General features: G+C 37.4%; 1 protein-coding gene across 2 annotated transcripts; it reads right to left on the minus strand.

Annotated features, from left to right (window-relative positions):
• LOC132145275 (catenin beta-1-like) lies at positions 1 to 18,620 on the minus strand. 2 transcript variants are annotated; one of them, XM_059556158.1, is made up of 16 exons: positions 18,597 to 18,620; positions 6,438 to 6,487; positions 5,228 to 5,452; positions 4,854 to 5,107; positions 4,183 to 4,421; positions 3,833 to 4,034; positions 3,593 to 3,737; positions 3,402 to 3,505; positions 2,984 to 3,322; positions 2,750 to 2,908; positions 2,548 to 2,667; positions 2,287 to 2,437; positions 1,975 to 2,096; positions 1,812 to 1,872; positions 905 to 1,136; positions 1 to 819 (listed from the first exon to the last, which is right to left on the minus strand). In XM_059556158.1, the coding sequence occupies exons 2-15, from the start codon at positions 6,448 to 6,450 to the stop codon at positions 931 to 933; spliced, it is 2,340 nt and encodes a 779-aa protein (XP_059412141.1). In that variant the 5' UTR covers positions 6,451 to 6,487; positions 18,597 to 18,620; the 3' UTR covers positions 1 to 819; positions 905 to 930. The 2 variants fall into 2 exon arrangements, with proteins under 2 accessions (XP_059412141.1, XP_059412140.1); XM_059556157.1 differs by lacking the exon at positions 18,597 to 18,620 and adding an exon at positions 14,758 to 14,925.
• Between the last annotated feature and the right edge of the window lie 7,447 nt (positions 18,621 to 26,067).

Genomic DNA, 26,067 nt, shown 5'->3' on the forward strand with positions numbered 1-26,067 from the left:
TGGAATAAAAGTCTTTTATTGGTTAGCCATGTCATTATCCATGTTCCCAAAAGAAGCCACACAGGCTAACAAACAATGACGTTGCTTCAATAGAGAGACTACCTCCAGATAGCATAGAAAAGATTTCGGTCTCTGTGTATACCTCATAAACCCCATCTAAGCCCCACCCACCCTTGCTGCATCCACACCCTTTTTGGAACAGTGACACTGAAAACTGCTTCTCCTTGCTCAACTTTGTAAGAATGCATATAATTTTTTGTACTCCCAACAACCACCATTTTAACTGATCATATAAAAAAAAAGCTACACATTGTTACACTTTCAGTCAGATTACATAGGAACCAAGATTAGTGTTGTACACTAGCACGTGATAAAGATCCAGAAACCAATGAGGCAATTCCACTACAACTTAACACTATAGAAAACATACAAACAAAGAAAAATATGGAATACAAATTAAAATGGCAGACACGAAAAAAGATCAAGCTAGGGTCAGTACCATGATAAGGCTAATTAAAGGAAAAGGAAAAGAAAAAAAAAGTTAAAAAAGTTCCATCTTAAAAGATCCTTTTCATGTGCACTCATCAGCATCCGCATCACAATCCCTCTGTACTTGCATTTTTCCATCCAGGGCAAAAACAAAAAAAGGGGTCGTAGCAATAAAAGGAGACTCATATCCACCATTTCCCCATTAGATATGTTTCTTTTGTCTGCGACAAGTGCGTGTTGTGTGTCAGGCACTTTCTGAAACACTAGCCCACCCTCTGGCAAACCTTCCACGACTCTTCAAATCACAATGCAGATTCATTCAACATACAGCTGTGAAGAGACAGAAGTTCATTAATGTTCACTTAATTCAAACTTAAGCAGAATACAGTGAACAAGTTTTTGAAGCTCATCTTACCATCCATACTTGTAGACCGTGAATGTTTAGAGGTCCGTGTCGAACCAGGCCAGCTGATTGGAGTCTGTAGGGGGCAGGCCATCCATCAGGTCCTGAGTGTGGCCCAAGTCGGGCAATCCCTCTACGGGGTACTCTGCTCCAGGATGGTGGCCTACCATCTCATGCTCCAGCATGCCATCCATACCCAGACCATCCTGACCATAGCCAGAGTGGAAAGAACGATAGCTGGGGTCTAAAAGCGATGAGAGATTGGGAGTCTTGTTTAAATAAAATGTCTAAATACATAAATGTGTTTTCAAATATATGAAGTGCTTTCAAACATTAAAAAAAAAAAAAAAGTTTACATAGCATGTACAGTGTATATTTATTATGCATCTATAAATACACACATGCATGTATACATTTTAGAAAAATTTTACGTTTATACATTCAAGATTTATACATGATCTACATTATGAATACAAATCACAATTTTCAAAATATATGCTGTGTGTGCATTTATATACACGTATACACAATACACATACATTATGTAAACAAAAGCATTTTGGTTGCAATTAATCGTTTGACAGCACCAACGTATATATTTATATACATAATCTATTATAAATACAAACAAATAATTCATTTTTATTTGAAAGACTTATTCCATTTTAAACAAATTTATGCATGTTATTTATTAAAGTGATTAAAATCAAACTAACTTTTGATAGTTAAAATTAGTTCATAATAGCAAAAAAAGTTACAACATTAAAATTAAATCAAAATGTTTTGAACTTTAAATCAAACATTTACATGAATAGATGTGATTAAATTGTCTTAAAATAAATTAAATGATTTCATGAAATGATAAAAAGGTTAATAAACAATTGAATTTATTTATAAATAAAATACATTAGTGTCTTACCATCTGGTCTGTATCCAAGAGGCTCTCCCTGAGCACCAATATCAAGGCCTAGGTCACCAGTCTGACAAAAAAAACAAAAAACCCCAACGAGGATTTTTGGTTTTTAAAAGTATATTCATACAGACTTAATGATCTTCATCTGAGAGCAGATGATTGTTTGTACCTCGTTCCAGGCCATGGGCTCCGTTCTGAAAAGAGAGCTGGTAAGTTCCACAGAAAGACGTTTCTTGTAGTCCTGAGGCTTATCCTCAGACATGCGGAACAGAACTGCTGCAGCGTATGTGGCTACACAGAGATAAGTACACAAGAGAGTCAAGATTAAAAGAAAGCTTCTGTGTCCTAGACCTCTTACACCCTTCAGCTGGTAATACGATCCACATCAAAGAAAGAAATTGGTAAGATTTGTCCACTGATATGAAGAGACTTTTTTGTTATAATGCTGTATGGTGTCTGTCAATAGGGGGCAGTCACTCACCCACTCCTTCGTTCCTGGAGTGCAGCAGCTCTGTGAGAGGAGCTGTGGCTCCTTCTGCCTCAATGGCCTCTGCTGCCTCCTTATCCTGAGCCAGCTCACACAACACTCCTGCTGCTACTCGCTGGATATTCTCAATAGGAGAATACAGCAGCTATAGAGCAAAAGAAACCCTTTGAAAAACTCACAGGTTTATGGAGGTCACAACAGCAGCAATCTTGCATGTAGAATGGCGGACATAGGCAATTAGCAAGTTAGTCATACTTGTACGAATAAGGGGATGGTGTTGAGCCCCCTGATGACGATTCTGTTGTGTACGTCTCTGGCCAGGATATGAAGTGCTCCAGTGCAACCTTCAACAATCTCCTCCATACGAACTCCCTCCTGAATATTACGAGCAGACAATTAGAGGAAAATTAAATGTTACAAGTACAGAAAATGCCAACAAAATCCAAACCTAACATACCACAAACTGTTGCTGTGTGCCACCCATTGAAGTGCGCCTTTGGGTGTCCTGGTGTGCCCTCACCAGCAATTGGACCAACCGGGGAATTGCACCCTGCTCACGGAGTGGTGCATGATTGGCTGGGCATAATGCCAGATTACGGATCAGCCCGACTGTGGCCTAGAAGGATGTGGGAAGATTTGTTAAAATGTGCAATATTTCAAAAGACCACGCACAGAAAAACTGGCCACATACTTTAATTAAAGGCCAGTGTGAGGGTGGGTGCAGCAGTTTGACCACTACAGGCAGGCCGTAGTGAAGACGCACTGCATTCTGAGCCATCTCAGCATCTTGGTGTCTGGATGTTAGATGGCGTAGCGCACAAACAGCAGGTTCGGTTATGTCCTCTCTGTCGCCAGCTCTGAGAACAGTACGGACCAGGGCCTCGATTCCACCCACTTGGCAAACCATCATCTTGTTCTTGTAGTTGTTACACGTGAGGTTGGAGAGTATACCGGCGGCACATGTGACCACATTGATGTCATCGGAAGCAAGAAGCTGAACCAGAGTGCCAAGAAGTCCTTCCATTCCTTCCTACAAGGCAAAATGTTACTTTAATAAAAGTTGTGCAAATATTCATAACACAAAGGGTTAATGGTTTACATGAATTTACCTGCTTGGTGGCAGCATCTGACAAGTTTCTGAGAGTCCACAGGCAGTTTTGAACCAGACGCTGACTGGGATCAGTCAAGTGAAGGCCAAGAGCCTGCATACCACCTAAAACACACATAGAAGCATAAGATGAGACCTTGACATAACATACATGAACACATTCTTAATCGGCACAAGCAGAGATGAACGTACCAGCCTCAACAATGGCTGGTTTGTTGCTGGAGCAGACAGACAACACCTTCAGCACACGACTTGTGGTCCAGAGCAGTTTCTCATAGGTATATGTTCTCATGATGTTGACCAGAGCTTGAGGTCCTCCACTGGCCAGGATGATCAACTGTGGTGGCAAGAGAGGAGACCAATTAACATGAGAACATCTAGTACATTCTCCCCCCACCCAGTTAGCAAGACCAATTCATGCAATATATGTACCTTGCTCTCCTGGTTGCCATATGCCAGGATCTGTAAGCAGTCTGTGGTGATGGCAAGGAATTTGACATTGGTTTTGTTGAGCAGGGCCACCATCTTCTGAAGTCCTCCAGCAAGACGGACAGCCATTTTAGCACCTTCCTGATGAAGCAGGAGGTTGTGAAGGGTGGTGATGGCATAGAAGAGCACACTATCAACGGGGGACCTGGAAAACCAATCATTTGAGATCCATTTAGTAGAGAACTGGTACAAGCAAGACAGCAAAAGGGATTAAAGCTTCAGCGTCATGTTCAAATTGACTAGTACAACACGAAAGCATCAGTGTGCCAGATTTTCTACTTTGGTGCTCTTACCCGAGCATTTTGACAAGGGCAGGAATTCCTCCTGACTTAAAGATAGCGAGGAGGCCCTCTCTGTGATGGGACAGGTTGTGTAAGGTGCCGGCAGTACAACGGGCAGTCTCTACATCATTGGTGTTCTGCATGGTCCTCACGATTGCAGACACCATCTGGGGAGAGCGCATGATGGCGTGGCGAGAGGCCTCTTTCTTGGAGAGCTGGTTCACCATCACTGCGGCTTTGTTCACCACCACCTGGACAGGAAGAGTGAATAAGAGGGAAGTGAGACTGAGCAGATTTGAACTTGCTTGACTACTTTCCATTAAGCAGTGCAACTGCAGAGAAAATCTGGAGTGAAGGGACTAATTTGCTTGTCAGATGCAGAAATCTTTCAAGGGTCACTTCAAACTAGTGATTTTCTCTACCAATCTCAGATCTGCCAACAGGAAACCACTAGCTTATGCAAATGACAACATCCAAAAGCAAAACTTAAGGGGATTCAGACAGAACTGTCATTGCTTTCCTATATGGCTAAAAATAATCTTAATGAAGGCTCTTTTTGCTAACAGATCTTCCATCTTTAGGTTTCAGCTGCAAATAAACATTCCCTGAAGAAGGAAAGCGTGTCTTGTGGAATGAAATCGCAGTTTTGATGGCTTAAGCATGAAGTATGGGACTTTTCTAACCTGGTCCTCATCATTGAGAAGTTTGGTGAGCTCAGGGATTGCTCTGGTGGCCAGTTCAGCATCATCCTGGTAGTTAATGAGATTGACAACGGCATGTTTGAGCATTTGGGAAGGCTCGGCCAGCCGCTGCACATTGGTGGGGTGGGTAGAGTCGAACTGGGTAGAAGTAATCTGCATGCCCTCATCGAGAGTCTCAGGAAACATGGCAGCACGGACACGCTGTGCACGGGTCATGGCATACTGCCCATCCAGGTCTAAGAGAGGAAGTTTGTGATCAGCCAGAAAAAGGGCAAGACTAAAAATATCCAGTTAGAGGGGCTTCCATTTTTAACTAATGCAGACATCATGTGTTGGAAGCAAATACAGCCACATACCTGCCACCTGCTCAGGTGTGAAGGGCTGGTTGAAGCCCTGCTCCCACTCAAAGAGCACCTGGTTGTCCAGATCCTCTTCCTCAGGGTTGCCTTTGCCTGACAGAGATGGTGCTGTGGTGGTGGCCCCAGAGTGAATACCTGAATCCAGGTAGGACTGCTGCTGCCAGTGACTGACAGCAGCTTTACGATCCTGCTCCATGGCCATATCAAGCTCCATAAGGTCAGCTACAGGACATAATACATCAACGTCAAACATTCAATTTAAAGTTCTTCCAAACCATTTTCTTTTTTAAATCTACTCTAAAGTCTCATGTAGGGATGGGACGGTATGAAAATTTAATATCACGGTTATAGTGACTAAAATTATCACGATTATCAATATTATCACGGTTTTGTTGAAACGAGATGAAAGTGTTCAAAAATAGTTGATGCTCACACTGAAAACATTTCAGCAAGTTTTATATTTAATAATCAACAAACAACTAATAAAACAAGCAACTCTATGCACTTAATTTAAAGAAAGATTAAATTCTGTGGCATTTCCTTCCTTACAATGAAAAGTGTAAAAGCATAGAAAAGTCACTGACTTTCGCCATTCCTTCTCGAAAAAAAACAAAAAAACATTGTGCGCTGCGCTTGCGTCAGACTGTTGCTGGCTGGACATGATTTAATAGCGAGTTATTAAAACCGCGATAATCAAACATGGTTTTAATGATAATTCATTTTTAAACGATATTACTAACCTTCAGCACATTTTATCACGGTTATCGATAAAACCGGTTATCGTCCCATCCCTAGTCTCATGATCATGCAATATTCTTACACCTCATTGAATTTGCAGTTAAGATATTTCAACACCTGCAATGCCCTCTATAAAAGCAATGCTGCTATTTTTTTATTGCCATATCAGCAAAGGCTCTCTTCATGAATAAGTTCTACAACATTACAATTAGGATGTCTAGTATGAAATTAACTGTGGTTAACAACTAAATGAAAAAAAAATCCAATTCCAGTTCCATTGCAGTACAAACAGTATTTAGTATTCTTGGCGATATATTGGGTCTGTGAGGGTTAACCGAAATCATTCAGTAAATAAACCGGTTCTTTATCGGTTCATCTGTGTTTGTGTCCGCGTCAAGCTTCAGTGATTGGACAAACATGTTGTTAAACTGACAGGTTAACTTAAAAAAAAAAAAAAAAAAAAACTCACACTGGGTAGCCATCGTTGTGTCAATCCCTCAGTCTGAGTGACGTCCAAACCTGTTGAAAAAATACAGATAAATAAAGTTAAACCGATAAAAGGACAAAAATGAATCTACATAACAGAACCAGTCAAGTATAGAAAGGTCCAGAAAGAGCTCTATTTTACAAATTAGCAGCAACATTTGTCTATTCCCCCTCAGACACCAGCTGTTTTACAAGCGAGAAAGAGGCTTTAATCTACATTACAGACCCTAAAGGTAGAGTTAACTGTGGGGAAACTCCCCTCATTTAATCTTTAGGGTGTCACGCGAGAAGTCGAGAGAGGGAGACAGGACTGTGAGTCATCTTGGCAATGCCAGTAAAAACATGCTGAGGGGGTTACTCAGCTTCATTCATCCAAAGCGGAAAATAATACAGCATCAAGCACCACAAATTATGCGATTCTAAACAGCCAGAGGACACAAAACCAACACCGATCTTAAGTTGCTTATTAGGATCTTAACTTAAAATCAGATTTACCCCTTTCATTATTAGTGCAGCAAATTTCACTATAGGTTCCAGACCATTATTCTGGGATAATGGGATAGACCCAAATTTAAAAAAAAAAAGAAAGATGATGAAAACAAGCAACAAATTTCACAAAAATGTGTAACTAAATTGACCTTTTTGGGTTATAAGTAATCAGCCATTAATTTACAGGTGACTCAAGCTGAAAACTCTCCCCCGACTGTATATTCAGGGGGTGGGATGGGGGGGGGTTAGATCACTACAGAAACAGATGTGTCATTTATTAGCAACTAAAATACAATGAACATACCCTAACATGTAGGGTCACACAGAAAGGAAGTGATTAAAAGAAAGCAAAAAAGTGTATGAAGTAAATACTAAACCACCAACTAGACTATTTACAATTTAGCATAACTTATTTAAAAAAAAATAAAGACTTTTCCTAAGGGTATTTACACAAGACACATTCTTGTTCAAAAGCAGCTGGATGGAGTGCAACAAATGAACAGAACACAGGGACCTCAAGACAGATTTTAAGTTGGACTATTTTTAACTTGACACACGGTCAAAAAATGCAACCTTCATGTTGCAAGATGCTTAAGTGTAAATGACTAACGTTTCCAAGGTTTTTACGTGACAGAATGCTGACAGCATTATTCGGTGCTTTAACTGTTATTTAAAGAATGGAACAACAAGAAAAAAAAAAAAAAAACTTACCAAACCCTTGGGTCAGTAAGCTTTTGTAATGGTCAAGTCTCCTATGCTTACTAAGGCTGCATTCATTAAATTATGATTTCATGTTACTACTATTACAATAAAAAAAGGTCTTATTTTAATCCATTTTAAAGTGATTTCTTCTGGTGATGGTAAAGCTAAAGATTGTTAAGAATTTCATGATCTCTCAGAAATCATTGTAATATGCTGATTTGGTGCCCGAGAAACATTTCTTCTGCGTCAGACATACGCCGTAGACTCTATGCCATGGGATGTACGTTGGTTTCCCTTTATACTACTGCGTTCATTGTCCGCATCAACGTGCGGTACACATGCAAACCGCTAGCCTGCAGTGTCCACGGGCATGTTGCTCATGTAACCGCAGACAACGGCAAAAGCTGAAGCAGCAGCAGTTTGTTGGAGAAGCATCAAATAAAGAAAAGACCATTTATTTAAGAAATAAAAAGAAACAGAACAGCAGAAGATGACATTCTTTCAATCTCCACAAGGACTTGTAACCATGGCACAACAACCGTTTGCTGCGGACAACAAAGTGATATAATGCTACATTTTATAATAAGGGATGACACTTGTTCTGTGATTGATTTTATTTTGTAACATTAAAATATATTAAAATGCAAAACATACAAAACTCAAATAGATATGGAGGGAGGGGTACTAGCAGACCAATCACAATCAGCACGGTGACATTTTTGGAGAGGGGCACGTCAGGCTACGCAGCAGCCTGCATGTACTACGCACAACCTACGGCTTCGTTTCGATTCAGAAGTATAAATCAGCCTGTCAACAATGTGGGTCTCCTTGCTGAATAGATCTTAATTTCTTAAAATTCTTAGTGAACCCCAAACCCTTGAATGGTAGTGTTTAAACTTAAAACCATTTAAAAACAGTATTCATTGTAGGAGAAAATGTAGGTGTCTGAAGTTAAATCTGAGTGCTATAATGACCTCTCTAAAACTCAGATGCCTAGAATTCTCCAGAATCTCGCGCAGAGCCTCAGGCTAGTGATGCCAGTTCATGGGGTAGAGGACACATTTAGAAGCGTGAAAAGATGCCACAACGAAATGAAAGCTGCCAAGCATTTAGAACGTGAAAGTTTCCTCATGCTGGCCTCAAACCAGAGCAGTCGATTTTTCTTTCCATAGGAAACTGCTCATGTCTTCCTTCCTGCATGAGCCTACAGTGCGCCAAGCAGCAATTAAATCAAAGAAATGAGTCTAACATCCCTCCTTGGCTCAAAAAAAACCTAAAAGCTGTCTAAATCAATGCAGCTTTCAGTATAAATCAGCATAAGATTAAACTCTTCCATATAATGAGGTTAATTGATAGCCTTACTGACTTGAGGGGACATTTTCAGAGAATAAACGTAGAGAAAGTGGACAACCCTGGGAAACGGAAACGTTGACAAAATGTGTCTTCCTGCAGCGGAGAACATCAGCTTTCACATCCTGCAAGCCACAAAAGACCCAATATGCGTCATGTTATCGGGGTTAAATGTAAAGTACATACTGCGACAACATGGGAAGAAACCGAAAGGCTTGTTTCCAACTTAACTACACATTAGGTGTCATCAATCAGTGGAGTTAACCCGACCACAAACAAATATCCGAAGAATTAATTTGGTGCCGTGGAAAGAAAGAGCATCACGTGGCAAAGGGGATCAGTCCAAGTTTACAACTATGAACACAGTTCAAATAGTTACAAAGACAACCTAGTGCTCGACCAATATTGATTCTTGGGTAGCCAATGCAGGTATCCTTCAAGATTAGTAAATAGGGCTGCAACTAACGATTATTTTGATAATCGATTAATCTGTCGATTATTTTTACGATTAATCGGTTTATGTACTTATATTTTAGTTTTTTCAATTTTTTCCCCAAGTAAATTATTAATAAAGGGTCTTTATCATTCAGCATAGATTTAAGAGATTTTAACCATTTTGCACTGTCATATCCTCATTAAAATTTACCTGGAGTTGTTTTATTATGTTAGTAATCCTTTGTCGAACTCTTCTGCAATCAGAACACTGACCCATACTCTAGCAAATTTCACAAGGAGATATCAAATAATGTTTTCACCATGGCAGTCCTTAGAGCTCCTAAAGTAGTTTAACATCCCGAACAAAGCTTAAGGAATCTTTCAGAACATATTTTCACGAAGAATAAGGATAAAACAGAATAAAATTGCAGTGCATTGTATTTTATTATTTACTGGGAAAAAGCTTTATAGCTTTTGCTGTGAAATTGTAAACGATCCTTCAAAAAAAGTGCCAATGGCATGAAACCTGAATGGAACTCACAATTTAAAGTAAAATCCATCAGAAGGTTGTCCTGAAAAAAAAAAATAGGACACACACAAAAAACCTGCTGTGTGAAAAAGAGCAGTGAATAATACTTTGGAAAAAAGTGCATTTCAAATACCTACATTTACCTCTCTCATTCAGTCATAATTAGGCTGCACGACTGAATTTTGAACTGGTAAACGACAAACTGATCACAGAACATGTTTGTAAAGCTTTAAATGTTAACTGTTAAAAAGCAATGTTATCAGCTTTTACGACTAAACATTTGCAAACAACATTGTACTGGAGAATCTGCACAAATAAAAGTCTTAGGGGCCGTTCACATATCGCGCCTAAAAACGCGCCTGAAAACGCTAGGCGCACCGCTTTCTCCTTCTTTCCAAAGCGCTCGCGCAGAAGCGCCCCTGAGGCGTCTGCCTTTGCTAAGCAACCATGACGTGCTCTCTCCTTGAAGACGCGGAAATTTCAGCAAAGGATAAATGGATTTGCAGCTCAAAAAAATCGCTTGCAGTAGCTCTGCTACTAAATTTATTTCAAAATGGAAATCCATATACAACTATGATCAGCTGTTCCTTTCATCTTGACTGAGCTTTTAACGTTGTTACGGGAAAGGATGAAGCTGATTGGTTAGTTCTTGTCACATGACCCGCGGTGCGGTTGCTGCATTCTGAAAAGTTTAAATGTTTTTAACTCGATGCGGTGCGGTGTTGGAAATAACGAACTTGAGCGCGCAAAAGACGCAATATGTGAACGTCCCCTTAAACAGTTCAGTAGTGCAGAGTTTACAGGTTACTCTTCTTTTTTAAAGGCTCAATGTAAAGTACTCCCACATCACGCTGAATGCTGCAGACATAGACATCATATGATGTCTATGGCTGCAGAGACGCTGTTCGGGAAGCACGTGACATAAAACAAGGCCAGCTATTGGCTATTCGCTACTTCTCCTGTTGTACTGGCTGAGTAAAACCTCCGGTGGCTCATTACTGCCACACTTTGGTCACCGCAGATTTGAAATATGCACGAAATGAGCCGCTTACGGCAAATAAAAGTTATTTAGCAATGAATCGATGACTAAATTAGTTGACAACTATTTTAATAATCGATTTTAATCGATTAAATCGATTCGTTGTTTCAGCTCTATTAGTAAATAAAAAAAAAATCTAAACAAGGCCTTGAATATCTAACAAACATTTAGTGTATGAGTGTGCATTTTCTGAATACTAATGGTGAATGAGGAATAACATTTGCACTATTACTAAATCAAAAAGCAAACAAACAAAAAAAATTTGTAAAAAAAGTGTACCTTAACAGTTTGAATAATAATAATAGTTAAACAAATAAAGTAAACTAATGAAGACAGAATGTGAGCGCCATGCAAGATATTCCTCCAGATATCGTCAACACAAACAAATCCCTAATATCACATCGGCTGACCACTAAGAATCTATGCACAGTGTCACTGAGAACAAGTGTAATAAGCCACAGAATAATTTGCACACCAGTAAGTGATTTTAAAGCTAGAACATTATTATTGTGACCATAAATTAAATCTGTATTAAATATTGCAGCCTTTTTTTTTTTTTTTTTTTTTAATCGCTAAATTTACAGGTTATTTATGACAAACTTAAACTCTAAAAATTGTAAAGTGTCTAAAATCAGAAGGTACAACAAGTGTATTGGCAACTGAATTAACGTGTAAAGAAATTCCAGAACTCAATCTTAAATTCGAGAACGCTGCAGGTTATTCTAAAATGAATAAAGTTGTCAAGTAAATTGAACTTCTACAGATGTCCCACTGTCACGGCTGCAGAGACTGTGTGCATCAGAACACGGCTCAAGTCACATGCACTCCAGCTCTTGTGCTAAATTGCAACCCTCTGCAAGTAGGTTAAGTGCTGGTTCTCAGCTGGAAGTGCATCCAGGCTGTCTGAGAACATACGGCTGAGTGAGAACCACTTTTTAATGATGAAGCTGCAGAATCACAGTGTCATCCTTCACACAGTCACCAAAAAAACCACCTTGGTACGTACAGCGTTCTAAAGCACTACTGTAGCAGAAAATTTTGACATGACCCTCCAAAATATATCAAGAGCTGCTTTCACATACAGGTATTTACAGGAAACCTTGCTTATTATAACATCCTGCAGTCAGCGATGGACATTCCTTTCCTGTGTGTGTGTGTTTGTCTGCATGACACAAGATACAGCACTTCAAATACAGGCCTGCACTGAAAGACCCCACTAGCGGGAAATGCATCGCTGTGAAGTTGTGCCAATGTTAATAAATTAGGCTTTTTAAGGGTGCATGTGAAGGCAGAGGGATGATTTGAGAGCAAACAGAGGCAGCTGTGGTAGTTTATGCAAAATGCATGTGTAGTCCTCCACAGTGGCGAGACTGACCTGGAATTAGTTTACCAGACAATAAACACTGAAGGGAGTCAGACATAAATTTACAGGGTTTTCCTTGCGGCACCAGTCAGCATTCCATACAGGCGCACGGGAGGCGGACGTGCAAACGAATCACTGTGTGATTATGAGACAGATTTGGACACTGAACCTTCAAGTAAAGGAAGGCCTTCTGATTAGCCCTCTTGATGGGCTCATTTAAGGTTTATTCACTGTATCCTGTTAACAGAAGCTGAAATGTTGCTGCACAGGGCCGGAGCAAAAAAAAAAAAAAAATTAAGTTTACAATTAGTGCAGTCAAATGATTAATCATATCCAAAATAAAACGTATAGTTTACATAATGTGAGTGCAGTTTGTATATTTATTATGTAGATATAAATACGAGAGAGCGCACAGATGTATACATTTAATAAAAATGCTGCTCATTAAATATTTATATATAATGTATATATCAAAATGTATATGTAAATATTTTCTAAATATATACACCATACACATACAAATTATGAGCACAAACTTATTTTGGATTGGATTAATCGTTTGACAGCATATTTACAAAAGCCATTCAAGAAGTGGTTCTCTTGTAGTTTTGAGTGGCCTGTCCCTTGTCAGAATAAGACCATTTACTTCATTACAAACTCCTATGCGGATTCACAATCGTAGTGTTTGTTTGATAACAAAAAACTGCAGAACTGGCAGCCCTTTTCACACTAGAAAGTGAACTATTTCTTATTCATTCATATATATATATTATATATTCAATTCCACTGAATCTTTTCTCTTGCTCCTCAATACAATGAAAGTGAATATACTACTTTTGGCAAAGCCATACAAGTTTGTAACATAAGGGCGAGTGTCAAGTTTTGTTTTGGGGTAAACAATTCCTCTAAACAATCTTTTGTTGAAAGCATTTGATATAATTTACAAAAGAAAACATGTATGTATATTAGACAAGCACTATCTTCTGGTTTGCTTAAAGCGGCATGAAAACATCCCTAGTAAACAAGCCCAAATTATGTTCCAGAGGCGATCATTTTCTTATCTTCTTCCATAAACCCGGCATTTATGCTCATTATGGGAAACCGAGGTTGTTTTTAAACAGACTTCTGCGGGTATTTCCCAAACAGGTACGAAACTCATAATACATTCGCCGCTGAAAACGCGACCATACACGCGTAATCGTGGAAAAGTTTCGACCTTCTTCAGTTTCCAGAGCACACGCTGCCGTCGGACTTTAGCCCCGCCCACACTTACCCCAGCGGAGCTGATCTGAGGTCAGCTCTTACCGAGCCTCTCAAGGTGGGGACGTCTAACTAAAGTGTGTGAAACAGCTGTGCCCCGGACTCTGGGAGCAGATAAACCCGAGCCCCTCTTGGAAGCCCGCAGGAAATCGGCCACCAGGACCTTTGTTTCGAAGAAGAGTAATGAACCCTGAAATGTTTCGACTCCGATCTATCGGATGACAGAGAAATGCAATTATAATTCATCACACCAAATCTGTGAGGAGACGCCAAAACCATCTTCTCCTCACAAATCATGGTTATCCTCTCAAACAAAATGAATTGACAATTTATCCAGCAACACCTTTCGAGAAAACCACTTTAGATACGTTAACTCATTTCAACCTAACGTCTGATCACTTCAAACTGAATTAGGAGTTTCCATTACACTCTTTTAAGCTGACTAACACGTAATTTACATAGTTATGCAACAGGACTGAAAATATTTTACAAATAAAAGGTAAAACTGATTTTTCTCCATTCTCACGAATGGATAAACTATTGATTTTCTTGCTGACATACTTTTACCCGACTGACTTGACAATCTTACGGACTACAACGATCATAAACGATCGGCTCGGTTTCCATTATTATTTGTAAAAGACAAGCACAAATAAAAGTTCCCCGGTACGATACTTATGACGACATAAACGGTTGAAGCCGAGGAAACTAAATCACGATGCGGTTAACAAAAACAAGGGTAACGTTATAATATTAGTGTGAAAACCAACACGGGGAGTCCCAGGTGAAATCATGTGTTATTACCAACACTGTTTATCGTTTTGAGATCTGCGGTTTGCTCGCTGCTCGAGCCATAGACCTGAATGAAAGCTAACGTTAGCCAGTGTGCGCGGAGCTAACGTTACAGTAAACAAACACAAGAGTCAATGTGCGGTGTGTATAAACCTGCAATTTAGATCAACACAAGCATAAAATAAGAGTAAAAACCTAAACAATGCGAATTTAAATATTCAGCTCGCGGAAGGTAGATCCAGCCTCAGGTTGAGCATGGAAAACCCTGGGAAGATCCTCCCGATGCTCCGATCTCCAAACTACTAGGAATTGTATCATTCCGCGTTTAAAACGCTTAACGTTACCTGAAAATATAAAGATGAACTCCTTTGTTTGGCCGGCGAAGTCTGACCAACGCGTCGGTATCCGAGAAGGAATGAAACAGCCAAACCAGCCGGTGAGATTCCCGGACGGGTCGCGACTCTCCTGTGTTAGCGGCGCTGCAAACCTTCCGCGCTGATGTGATATAGACCTTAAAATGGCGTCGCTCAGACGCAGCTCTTATACGAAGAATGCAGTTCATGTATCCTACCGCATCCGAAAAACTAGGGCGCAGCAGCGGCTTAGACCAGCATGAAGCTAAGCGTTAGAAATATACATATATATAAAGTGACATATGATAATCATGAAATACTTTTTTATATTCCAAGTACCTCGTCTGAGATCTAGAAGTTCTTTAGTCGACACCGGGAATGTGATATGCGCGGAGTAATATAGCAACTACAGGAAGGGCGAGGTGCGTCCATTAGGTTGGAATGTGGGTGTTTTGAATGGGATGACGGGAGCAACTATACAAAGGTAACAGTTGTATTAGGGTTAGAGCAAACGCTGCTCATGCTGCAGGATGCAGCATTTTCCCCATTTTGTATTATAACTACATTTCTTGAAACATTTTATATTGCTTTATCTTTGTTAAAACATTAGGACTAAAACGGAAATAATAAACACTGTAAGTAGCTTTTACTGAAAAAATAATAAATTATAATAAATTAAAAATAATAAATTATAATAAATTATAAATAATAATAATAAAAAACACCACTTTATTATTTTTACTTCAGCAAATAGCTGTTTGCCTTTAAAGTTTTTTTTTGTGATTTTACTTAGCCTAAGTAGCCTAAAATAATGTGCATTATTTCCTGTTTTCAAAGGCATTTAACAATTCAAATCCAACAGCACGATATAAATTAATAAAGGCATAAAAAAGAACACATGCTATCTAAATATTCTGGATGTTTTTAATATTTTAACAAAGATAAACAGAATTCATGTCCATCTGAAATTCACATATCATGTTTAAAAACTGGCAGATTAAAATCTAATGATTATAGAAAAAGGAACACACAGCAGACTCCAAATGAGAAATTAACAAATGTATTAAATAAGATAATTGAGACTTACAGATTTAAACAGCAGCTGTCTAACACTGAGAGTGGTGATTAAGGAGGTAGGTTTAATCACTGTGTATTCTGCAGATGTTTTGTGTGTGTGTGTGTGTGTGTACAGTCCTCATTCATGACATTATTCAACATGCAGAGGTAAAAAAAAAAAGGTTAGCCTATTTAGCACTTCTGGCAAGAAAACATCAATTTCCCTTAATATAAATGTTAAACAGGTGATGACAAGCACAATTACATTCAACAGCAAGTAAATATTCATCATTTTAATAGGAATATGCCTTGGGATGGATGCAATTTAGAGATCCCATTGTTTTATAGATACAAACACTTAATTTGTGTTAGCACATCAATTTTAAATCCAGTATGTATAACAAAAGACCTGGAAAATGTCAGTTTATTAATTAAAAGCATTAGTGTTTGTAAGTGCTTGTGTGTGTTTCCATATCACCCTCCAATGGTAATTGTGTTTGCAGATTTTGGGGAGTGGCCACACTAAGTGCTTTTGAATGGTGGGAGTGCCCTTAACAACTTTAAGTGCTTTATGCCTTTCATCAGACCAACCCCCATGACCCGCTCCCAAAACAGATAGGATCTCTTATATTATGGGCCTGTTCACCTTAAATAAATAAATAAATAAATAAAAAAAAACTCTATAGGGCTGGTAATTGCATTATTATTAAAATTATTTGGAATTGAAATCATTAAAATGTTATCATTAACATTTTTTAAATATTTTTTTCTTATGTTGCTGTTACATAATGGAATATAAATAAAAAAAAATACATGCAGCTTTATAGTAAAAAAATAAAATAAAAGAAAGCTGTGTGAGGTAGTCAACTAAAAACCGAACAGTCATATTTTAATAACCTCCTCCTGTTCCCTATTTCCCTAACACGCCATTCCCCAGTATAGACTTGCCAAATTCACTGCAGCCTACAGAATCTGTCTGTCTACCTTAACAGGCAGATACAGAAACTATACCCTAGAAAAATATTGATTTTGTTACATCTTACAATTTTGCTTTTGAGCATTTTAAGGAAATATTTATTTAACTGTTTATTTTAAATTGGAGTGGATCTGATGCCATTTTAGCATTACACAAAAACATATTTTTAGCATTAACCATTTTAACAGTAAAGTAAGTAACTCTGGAGTTTAAAAAGCATTAAAAAAATTTAAAAAATTATAATATGAAATGTAAATCGAAACTGTGTTATAAAATAGCATGACAAATAATCCATGATTCATTCATTTTTAGGCAATAAATGATAATTGGCGTAAACATATTTTCTATATCTAATTATTTCACTGTATAAATAGATTATTTGTTTGTCACAAATTAAAGAATTATAAAATGCTATCTATTTAAGGTTTTCTTTGTGATGTGGTTTATCAGACAAATATGGAACAAATATGAATTCGACATCGACATTGTGTGTCCTTAGGAAATCAGTGAGACTGAGGCTTTTGTAATGAAGATTAGCAAGCACAGATCGATTGCAGATGGCACGCAATAAAAAGAAGATAAATTATCCATATTGATGCCAAGTTAGTTTCACCTTAAATCACATTTACATTTACAGCATAAACGCCACCGAAATCGAAGGAGCTGGCTCCTCGGGTCATCTTAAAATAGACTCCATATCTTGTTCTGCTTTCACAGAACTGCGTTTGACTTTTTTTTTTTTGAAAGGATCCTCTTTAAAACCAGAGCACACCTTAAACCTAGTAGAAAATCAATCAATTCTCATCTCCTTGCCTTAAAAGGTGGGGATGTGTGTGCGTGTAAACAGCAGAGCAGGTGTAAGGAATCGGTCGCTTCGTATAAAGTTTTGACAATGCTGCGCTTCACTAAATAAACTCTTGTGTGTGGTTGGATTAAACATTATTCATGGAATATTGTCATCTGCATGCTTGTGAACATGTAATAGGGTATTGTAATGAACAAACAGATGCAGTTAGGATTAAAAACCTCTCCGTCTGTCCTTTTTTGCCATGTATTTTCCCACTAAGCAGATTCCTAATGGAAGTATAGTCTATATGTTCAATACACTATACAGAGACTTTCCCGTTGGTCTCATTTATACACTGCTTGACTATTGTCCCTTTTCTCTCTCATCCTCTCCAATGATCTAATCCTTTCCTTCTGCTCATGCTCAGTTTGCAGACACTCACATACTCTCTCTCTCTCTCTCTCTCTCTCACACACACACACACACACACACACACACACTAGTTTTTATTATATTTTCTGTTATATATATTTTCTGTCCTATAGCTAAATCATTTTAATTAAAGCATCCCTTAGTAATATGTTTTTCTCATACAGACCACTGACTGGTAAAAAAATAAAACACACAATGTAAGGGATTTTAGTGTTTTACTATCATTAACATTTGGTCCTCAGTGCAGGCACAACCTAAGCTTCAAATTTTTATTCACTATAATGACAGTTCAAAAGTGCTCAAAATAATCATTCAAAGTGCTATTTAATCAGTCTTATGAAATCCATTTCATTATTTCATATGCAAGCTGAAACCATTTTCATCATACAAGTTCATTTTGCCATCTTGGTTTCTACATCACATGCTGCATTCCAAAAATATTCCATGTCTGTTGAACCTTAATTGTCCACTCTTGAACACTGTGATGCTCTTGAATAAAATATCTTCATCTTTGATTTCTACTCCAAACCCACCACAGCAAAACATGAATGTATCGAATGTATTCAAGCAAAATCTTACCCATAATAAAGTGCAATTTCTTCCATTCCTGATGGGTCAGATTCACATATAAGCAGCCCAGATGTTCACCAGTATATAAAAAAGAATTTGATTTACAGCATATAACCCAAAGTGACTGTGGTTGCTCACGTTCACCGTTCGCAGCCATTTCTGAGTTCATCTCTTGTTTCTCCTGGGATAGAAGGGGCATATGCGCGCTCCAGGAGGGGTGGGTTGGCGGGGGTGGCACCCTGAAATTTTAAGCCTAGTTTTCTAAGCTCTTTTTGTCGGGAAAAGACGCTGCAATCTGGGCCTCTTCTCCCCAGGAGCCATTAGGCATGGTTTGGTGGCCAGTGTGAAAGGAGTACAAGGACTTGGCACAAAAGGGAAAAAAAAACTTTATGCTCTTTATTGAAAAAGAGGGCTTCAGGTAGATTTTTTGTGCTTTTTGGTAAATGACGCAACCCTGGAGTTTTGGTAATGTGTGAGCTGAGAAGTGAGGGGCCTCGGCTGGCATTGCAGCTCTTCAAATGAAAAGCGGGATGTTTGGCCAGAAAAGAATGCAGGATTATGCTCTGATAAGGAGTCTGTCTACATTATTTCTATTTAGCAGTCTCTATTCATTATATTTATCACTCTTTTACCATCCATATTTTGAACACAAGCCTACAAACAAATGCACACTCCTCTCTGCACTGGATTCATGATATTATATGCCTTTTTGAGACCTTTTTTCACTAAATGTGTTCTTGCGTTTGGAAAAATCCGAGATGGATCAAAGCAGAATTTTGAAAGGCTCATGCACAGTACAATGAATTTGCCGAGCAATGGTGGATGTTCACATAAAAACAGCGCAATAAAATGGATAAAAAATGTTTGGTGCAAACTGACTGTTTGGGGCAGACTTTGGTGCAAAAGTATTCAACTGCAAAACCACAATGTTAAAGAATGGAGAAAAGACAAGGTCTCCAGGTGAATTTTGAAAAGCTGAACTTCTTTTAACTCGAAAATGGCATCTTAAAAATGCAGTGCTTATGTGCAGGATGTTGAACAATAGCGAGAGAAAAATGACAGTCAAAAATGCATGTCTAGCTCATGTTTACATAGAAAATCAATTAAAAAGCAGCATAGTGGAACACAAACTGTTACCAGTCAAAAACCAACAAACACAAACATTTAGAAATGGCCCCATTGTTCTGTTTTATACACCACTTAAACCCGTTTATGGGAGATTTTTTAGCTTAGTTAAAACTGAAAAAGAATTGAATTGAAAATGTGAGGGAACGTTTGGACAACAGAAACCACAACGTAAGCAGATATTGTTCAATATATCTGAAATGCATTGTTTTGCAAATATTTCGAAATGATGCATTATTCGGTGTGTTGGCTTTACGCAATTTACAGTAAACCGTATAGTCACTTCCTGTGGTTTTATGAAATATTTTAACCAGTGTCAATCTTGTGAAATTTCTCCTTTATTTTCCCTCCAATAAGTCATCAACAGTTATGCTGGTAATTAAAAGCATACCAGTTCTACTAAAAATAAATTAATTTCCTGGAATAGATCTTATGTGCGTGAGTGAGAGAGGGTGAATGAGAACAAGCATTGTGAAAGCTATATCACTGAAATTATTTATCTCCATTTCACATCCTCCTCCTCCTCATCCCTCACACATAATCACATCCAGAATCAGATCTAAATTGTGCATATGTATTTCCGTCTCAGAGAATGAAATGAAACCTTCTGCTGGATTTTACTTCAATACAGCATAACTAGATGTTCTTCCTCTGATCAGCATCATTCACACTGCCGCTGTCGGCTTTCACAACACTAGTATATGCGTCAAAAAATAGGACATCATCCTGTGACAGATGCTGCACTTTGCATTATTTATAGACTGTAGTAAAAAACAGATGCAATTTTGCAAACAAAATGCAAATATTCTGTATATCGTTTGAAAGAAGCCTCTCAAGGCTGTAGACTTGAGTAAAACAGCAATATTGTGAAATATTATTATAAACTATAAGAACCATATTCTATTTTAATATATTTGAAAATGTAATTAATTCACAAAACTGTGTTTTCAGCATCATTGCTCCAGTCTTCAGTGTCACATGATCCTTCAGCAATCATTTTAATATTCTGATTTGCTACTCAAAAATAAAAAAATAAAATAAATAAATAAAAAAATATATATATTTATTATCAGTATGGAAGTATGTGGTACTTATTTTTCTGTAAACGGTAATACGTTTTTTTTCAGGATTAAAGTACAGCATTTATTTGAAATTATAAATGATCTGTTTATAAACATTATAAATATATTTAATTATTATAAATATCTAATTATAAACATTCTGAATATATTTACTGTCACTTTTGATCAATTAAATGTGTCTTTGCTGTTTAAAAGCATCAACTAATTTATTTCTTTGTACATTTTTGAAAGAATCTCCTATACCCCAAACTTCTGAATGCAACGTATCACGTCTCTGTTAGATTTTTCTAAGAAAATAAGAATAATAGTATTTTAGTATTATTGTTTTACTGTATTTTTGGACCAATAAATTCAGTCTTGGTGAACATAGAGATTATTAAATATAATCTTAAGAAAATAAAAAAAAACCTGCCAGCCCCAACCTTTGACCAGTAAATGAAAGGGTCAATATAAAATGAACTGTGTTAAATATATTTCATTAATCCATTATTAATCTATTAATACATTCATATATATATATATATATATAGCGAATAATTTGTTTACACATATTCACACACATTTAACATCAATGTGAATAGGCTTATTTTACAGATGCTACACTCAACATGAGCTGGCATGGAAAGGTTAACAGAATTGATGGGGAATTACCTATCTTTGTTTATTGTGTGTATTGATTAAAGCATGGGGGAAAACTAAAAACACGTCACACAAACAATCCTCACTCACACACTTATACTGTCAGCATAACCTTGGCATCAAGACGTGTCCATAAGACATCCACGTATCTTCAATATACACACAAGCTTTCTTAGCCGCTGCTGGAAAGATGACCTCATCCAGCGTCAACCTTGACAGGAAAAAAGGGCTGGAAAATAAATGAAAATTTATGTCTGTGCCTTTTCAGATTGTATTATACCATATAAGAATACCCAGTATAGCCCATCACTTCAAGATGTCCTTGGACTCAACAGCCTTTGAGATGAAGGCCTCATTTTATATCAAAGGAAACATAAATTCCATTTTGCTGCCTGACTTTATAGATGGACAAACAGTTGATGTTCAGTTCTGAGTGAAAATGTAGGGCAACAGGATCAATTTAGATGAATAGTTTTCCCTACAGCAGGCCTTTATTTTTATACTAAATGTGTTATTTTGTCTGACATTATTCCAATTAAAGCTGTGGTTTTCCTTGATTAATCGTAATGCTCCAAAAGAGTTGCATAACCTGTGGTACGAAATGAACTAAATTATTTTAATTATTCTGCTGGTAATTATATTTCAAATTGCACCTCTTTCAAGCCAGCACAGTTTCAGTCTCCACTGCACATTTCTGATTGGTTAGTAAATCACCTAAACACATAATAACAGTTTCTGATTGGCTACAACATTTGTTTGTATGATTCAGAGCTGTAGGCGTAGGACATCGTGTGCCTTAATGTTAGACATTCACAAATGAGAAAAATGCAGAGATCAAAGCTGTGTCATTCTTTAAATATAAAATCACGTAGACTCCCAATATTATGCTGCCTATTTTCACATGCAGCAATGTAATTGACAAAATTATATAACGTCAAATTATTTTTATTAGTCTCATTTAATTCATTCTCTTGCTATGTTTGATGTTTGAACGGGGGTGAGTGGGGGGGGGGGGGGTTATAAAGAAAATGTCAGATCTACTCTGTATGAAGATTCAAATTATTAGAATTAGAAGACTTCAAGTGGGAGATAAAAATGTTTTTAAAGAGAAACATCATAAAGCCATTTATTCTTTTGAAATATCAAATGTTAATGTACAGTAATTAGTAACAGAACATTGTACACTTTTAAACAAGAAAATCTTATATATATATTACCTAATTGGTAAAGGCAATTTTTAACATGTATTAAGGCAGTTACATTGTTTGTCACAATACATTTTCTATTTTTGAAATCAGTTAATCAAATTACATCAAAATGGAAATCAGAATAATTGTTCAGATTAACACACAGAATGAAGTCATGTTGTACTGAAAGGGATATGCAAGAATTTACAGTTCAATACCCGTAGAGCTGTTCAGGCCCGTGTTTCATGTGAATCTGTCTAATACCAATGTTCTTGTGTTCCTTCTAGATTGATACGATGGATTATAAATTGTCTTTCATCTAATAACAGTTTGCATTAAAGCCTTGTAATCATCCTAAACTTATATAATGCAACGTGCAGCGAAACAGCCCATTTCATGCATGCCCTTGCTTGTGATGAATCTAACAGCACAAAGATACAAAGACTAAGCTACAAAGACTAAGATTTACACTTTGATTATATTGCACTCACAGATGCACTTCTTTGTCATGGTTAAGGAAAGTGTTTTTTTTTTATTTTTTCAGGGTTGATTTTAAATCACAGATTTAGACTAGAGAAATTTCAAACAATTTAGCCTTGTATACAAACCCATATTCATGTTTTCTGAATAGGTTGTAAATTTAGTTGCTGCTAGGCCCGCAGTGACTATTATGGCATTTTCAGCATTGGCTTCCCACCAAACCAAACATCTCAGACTCTCCACTATGGCAAGGATTTGAACTCGAGCCAACAAGAATATGAAAATGAAAGCATATGCTGACTTTAAATGGTATTTCACCACAAAACTGCTCTTATACGGCACACCCAGAGAGGTGAGCCAAATATTGATCAGCTTCTAAAAGCTGTACGATTCTACCTCAGTTACCACATTGATCGAATTATGATGAATCTCCTCGAACCCATTTTATCATTATGCTTCTATAATGAGTGGGAATCCTCAAATATTAGCAACTCAGTGTATTGCCAGAATAGCATTCCGTTACACAGAATTAGTTATGACTGAACCCATGAGCCCATAACTTTACATACCTCAGATCTTCATCTCATCCTCAGAAATATATATATATATTATTCCAAGCTAGTCGTGAAATGGCTGGAATATCTGCATGTCGATTAACTCAAACTGGATTCTCCTGTTCCGGGTTTGACGTCCAGGTCCAGAAGGACATACAATTACGTTAAACTTAAGAAACTTAAGAAAATTAGTAAGCAGACCAAGACCGTGTTCAGTCCTCAATGGCTTTGTAACAAGAAAGTGAGGCTGGAAGACTGAAGATTTCGCTTTTCTTTCCCTAAATAAGTGGCTGCTGGAGCTTCAGGCCCCCCAACTGTGCACAGCATGGGCCTAGAGCTGGGAAAGCCAGAAACAGACTCGCTCAGCACAGAAAATGATATAAGGAGCATTCGTTTTATATTACATAAAAATGAAAATATATCAGAAATATTTAGGCCAACTTACAGGGAGAATTCCAGGTCACACCACTGGAGTAGTCCTAATGAAATAAAGACAAATTACTGGTTTTAAAATTACAATTTATTTTAAAACATATTACGTTATAATAGAATTAAATGACTCAAAAACACACGAACACCTTCAACGATGCATTGACTCACAATTGTAATGTCATGCATTTTGAAGTGACAACCAGTAATTAGGTGTGTAATGCTTAAATAAAAATCTGTTATATCCACCTAAACATTTAATGTGCCTTTGTTGTAGACTTTATTTAACATTTCCAGGTATAATAATTAGCATCATTGTAATATTAAAGTGTGTTATTAGGACTAGAAACACATTTATTGATCTACACATGCCCAGTATTATCCCAAAACCTAATAACATGGTATTATTTAAATGCACTTGTTCCAGCACTGCTTTTGCATACAATATAAAAACAAAGTATCTCCTCGCTACATACAGTCAGACTGTAACATTCTGTCTTTTCAGACTGAGATAGCAATGAAAGGACCAGTGCAGCTTACACACTAAACAAACACACACACATACACTCTATAGTCTGCGTCTGGAGATAATATCATGTTAATGACCCTGTGCCTAAAGGCTGCTGTGCATTAAAGCGTTTGTGAGTGGCCTGTCGGTCGCTTTAGAGCGGGTGGATTAGGGAAATAGTGTTGCCCCAGTGCTCGGCTAAAGAAGAGCGGGGTCGCAGGACTAAAGGGTTTACTCTGCACACAGACACAGACCGACACTCTCTCTTTCGGCTGTCACATTGACTCACCTCTGTGAAGCTCCGCACCCTCTCCTCACAAAAGCGTCTCTCTTGTTTTCTTTCTCTCTGCAGCCAGACGCTTCTGCCTTTGTCCACCCCCAGCTTCCTTTTTGTTTTCTTTTTTGTCATCGAGTCTTTATTTTTTTCTTGCTTGCTTTGTATTCATCTATGTTTTGTCCTTTATTGTAACCTGATATTCATTGCAATGTTACATTAAAAAAATTGGTAAAGCATGATTGTTTAAAGTTTTTAGTTTTTTCAAATGCCATATTAGCATCAATGGTCTTATTCATTAAATAGATTAAAAAATATTACAATTATAAAAAATATGTAAAAGCACACTACGGTAACTATAAAATTACGCATTTTTATATTTGAAACGTTTTCAATTGTAAAATTTGAATGCAGAGCAAATATATTAGTGATCGGCATTCACAAATATGAATTTCTAGTCACAACTTATTCTCTTATTTCTATGCTTTTTGCACCCTATGAAGCTGATTGGCTGATCTGTCATTACTTTTTTAATAAAATGGAAAGGTTATCTATTCATGCATTTATTAGCCTAGAATGCAGACACATATTACTATTGGGATTCAATAGGAGGCACAGAGACTGCGGAGCGCAGTTCCGTGGCTTGCTGTTATGCCATATGTTTTGACATAACAGGCTGTTTTCCAAAAATAGCATGACCTGAAACATGTTTGTTGGTCATATTCAAAACTATACAGAAGGCCTAAATAAACAATAAAGCTTAAATGAGGTACAACGTAGAATACTTTTGGCTCACTGAGGCTTTAAATGCACATACTGCAACAGGCTATTTGTGACAGAAACAAACACAAGCATGCAACAATCATGGTATCTCAATTGTGAGCCCTCCCATATGCTTAAAAAAACAAAAGGATTTTAGCTTCAAAACTTATTCCAGTGGTTCAAGACTAACTGTTGTTATACATATGGATTGTGTCCTAAAATATATAGAGATCAGTAACTGTGTAGTGATCTACAAGTATACAAGTAATCGCTCTGCATACTGTAAGTATGGATACAAATCATTTTTAATGTTACTGTGACAGCAACCTGGTAGAAGAGAATCGAACACATGCCGCCAGATGAATACTGATTTAAAATAAACCAAATAACACTGTATAATCTTCATCATGCAAATCAGGCAGAATATAAATGCTTAACAG

This window comes from Carassius carassius, chromosome 8 (genome assembly GCF_963082965.1).
Source record: "Carassius carassius chromosome 8, fCarCar2.1, whole genome shotgun sequence".
Taxonomy (NCBI): domain Eukaryota; kingdom Metazoa; phylum Chordata; class Actinopteri; order Cypriniformes; family Cyprinidae; genus Carassius; species Carassius carassius.

What these genes read in the sequence shown, in the direction of transcription:
- LOC132145275 (XM_059556158.1), bottom strand. An exon ending in ATGGCAACCAGGAGAGCAAG is followed by an intron (nt 3,738 to 3,832) that starts GTACATATATTG and finishes TTGCCACCACAG; the next exon opens with TTGATCATCCTGGCCAGTGG. An exon ending in CTCCAGGAACGAAGGAGTGG is followed by an intron (nt 2,097 to 2,286) that starts GTGAGTGACTGC and finishes ATCTCTGTGTAG; the next exon opens with CCACATACGCTGCAGCAGTT.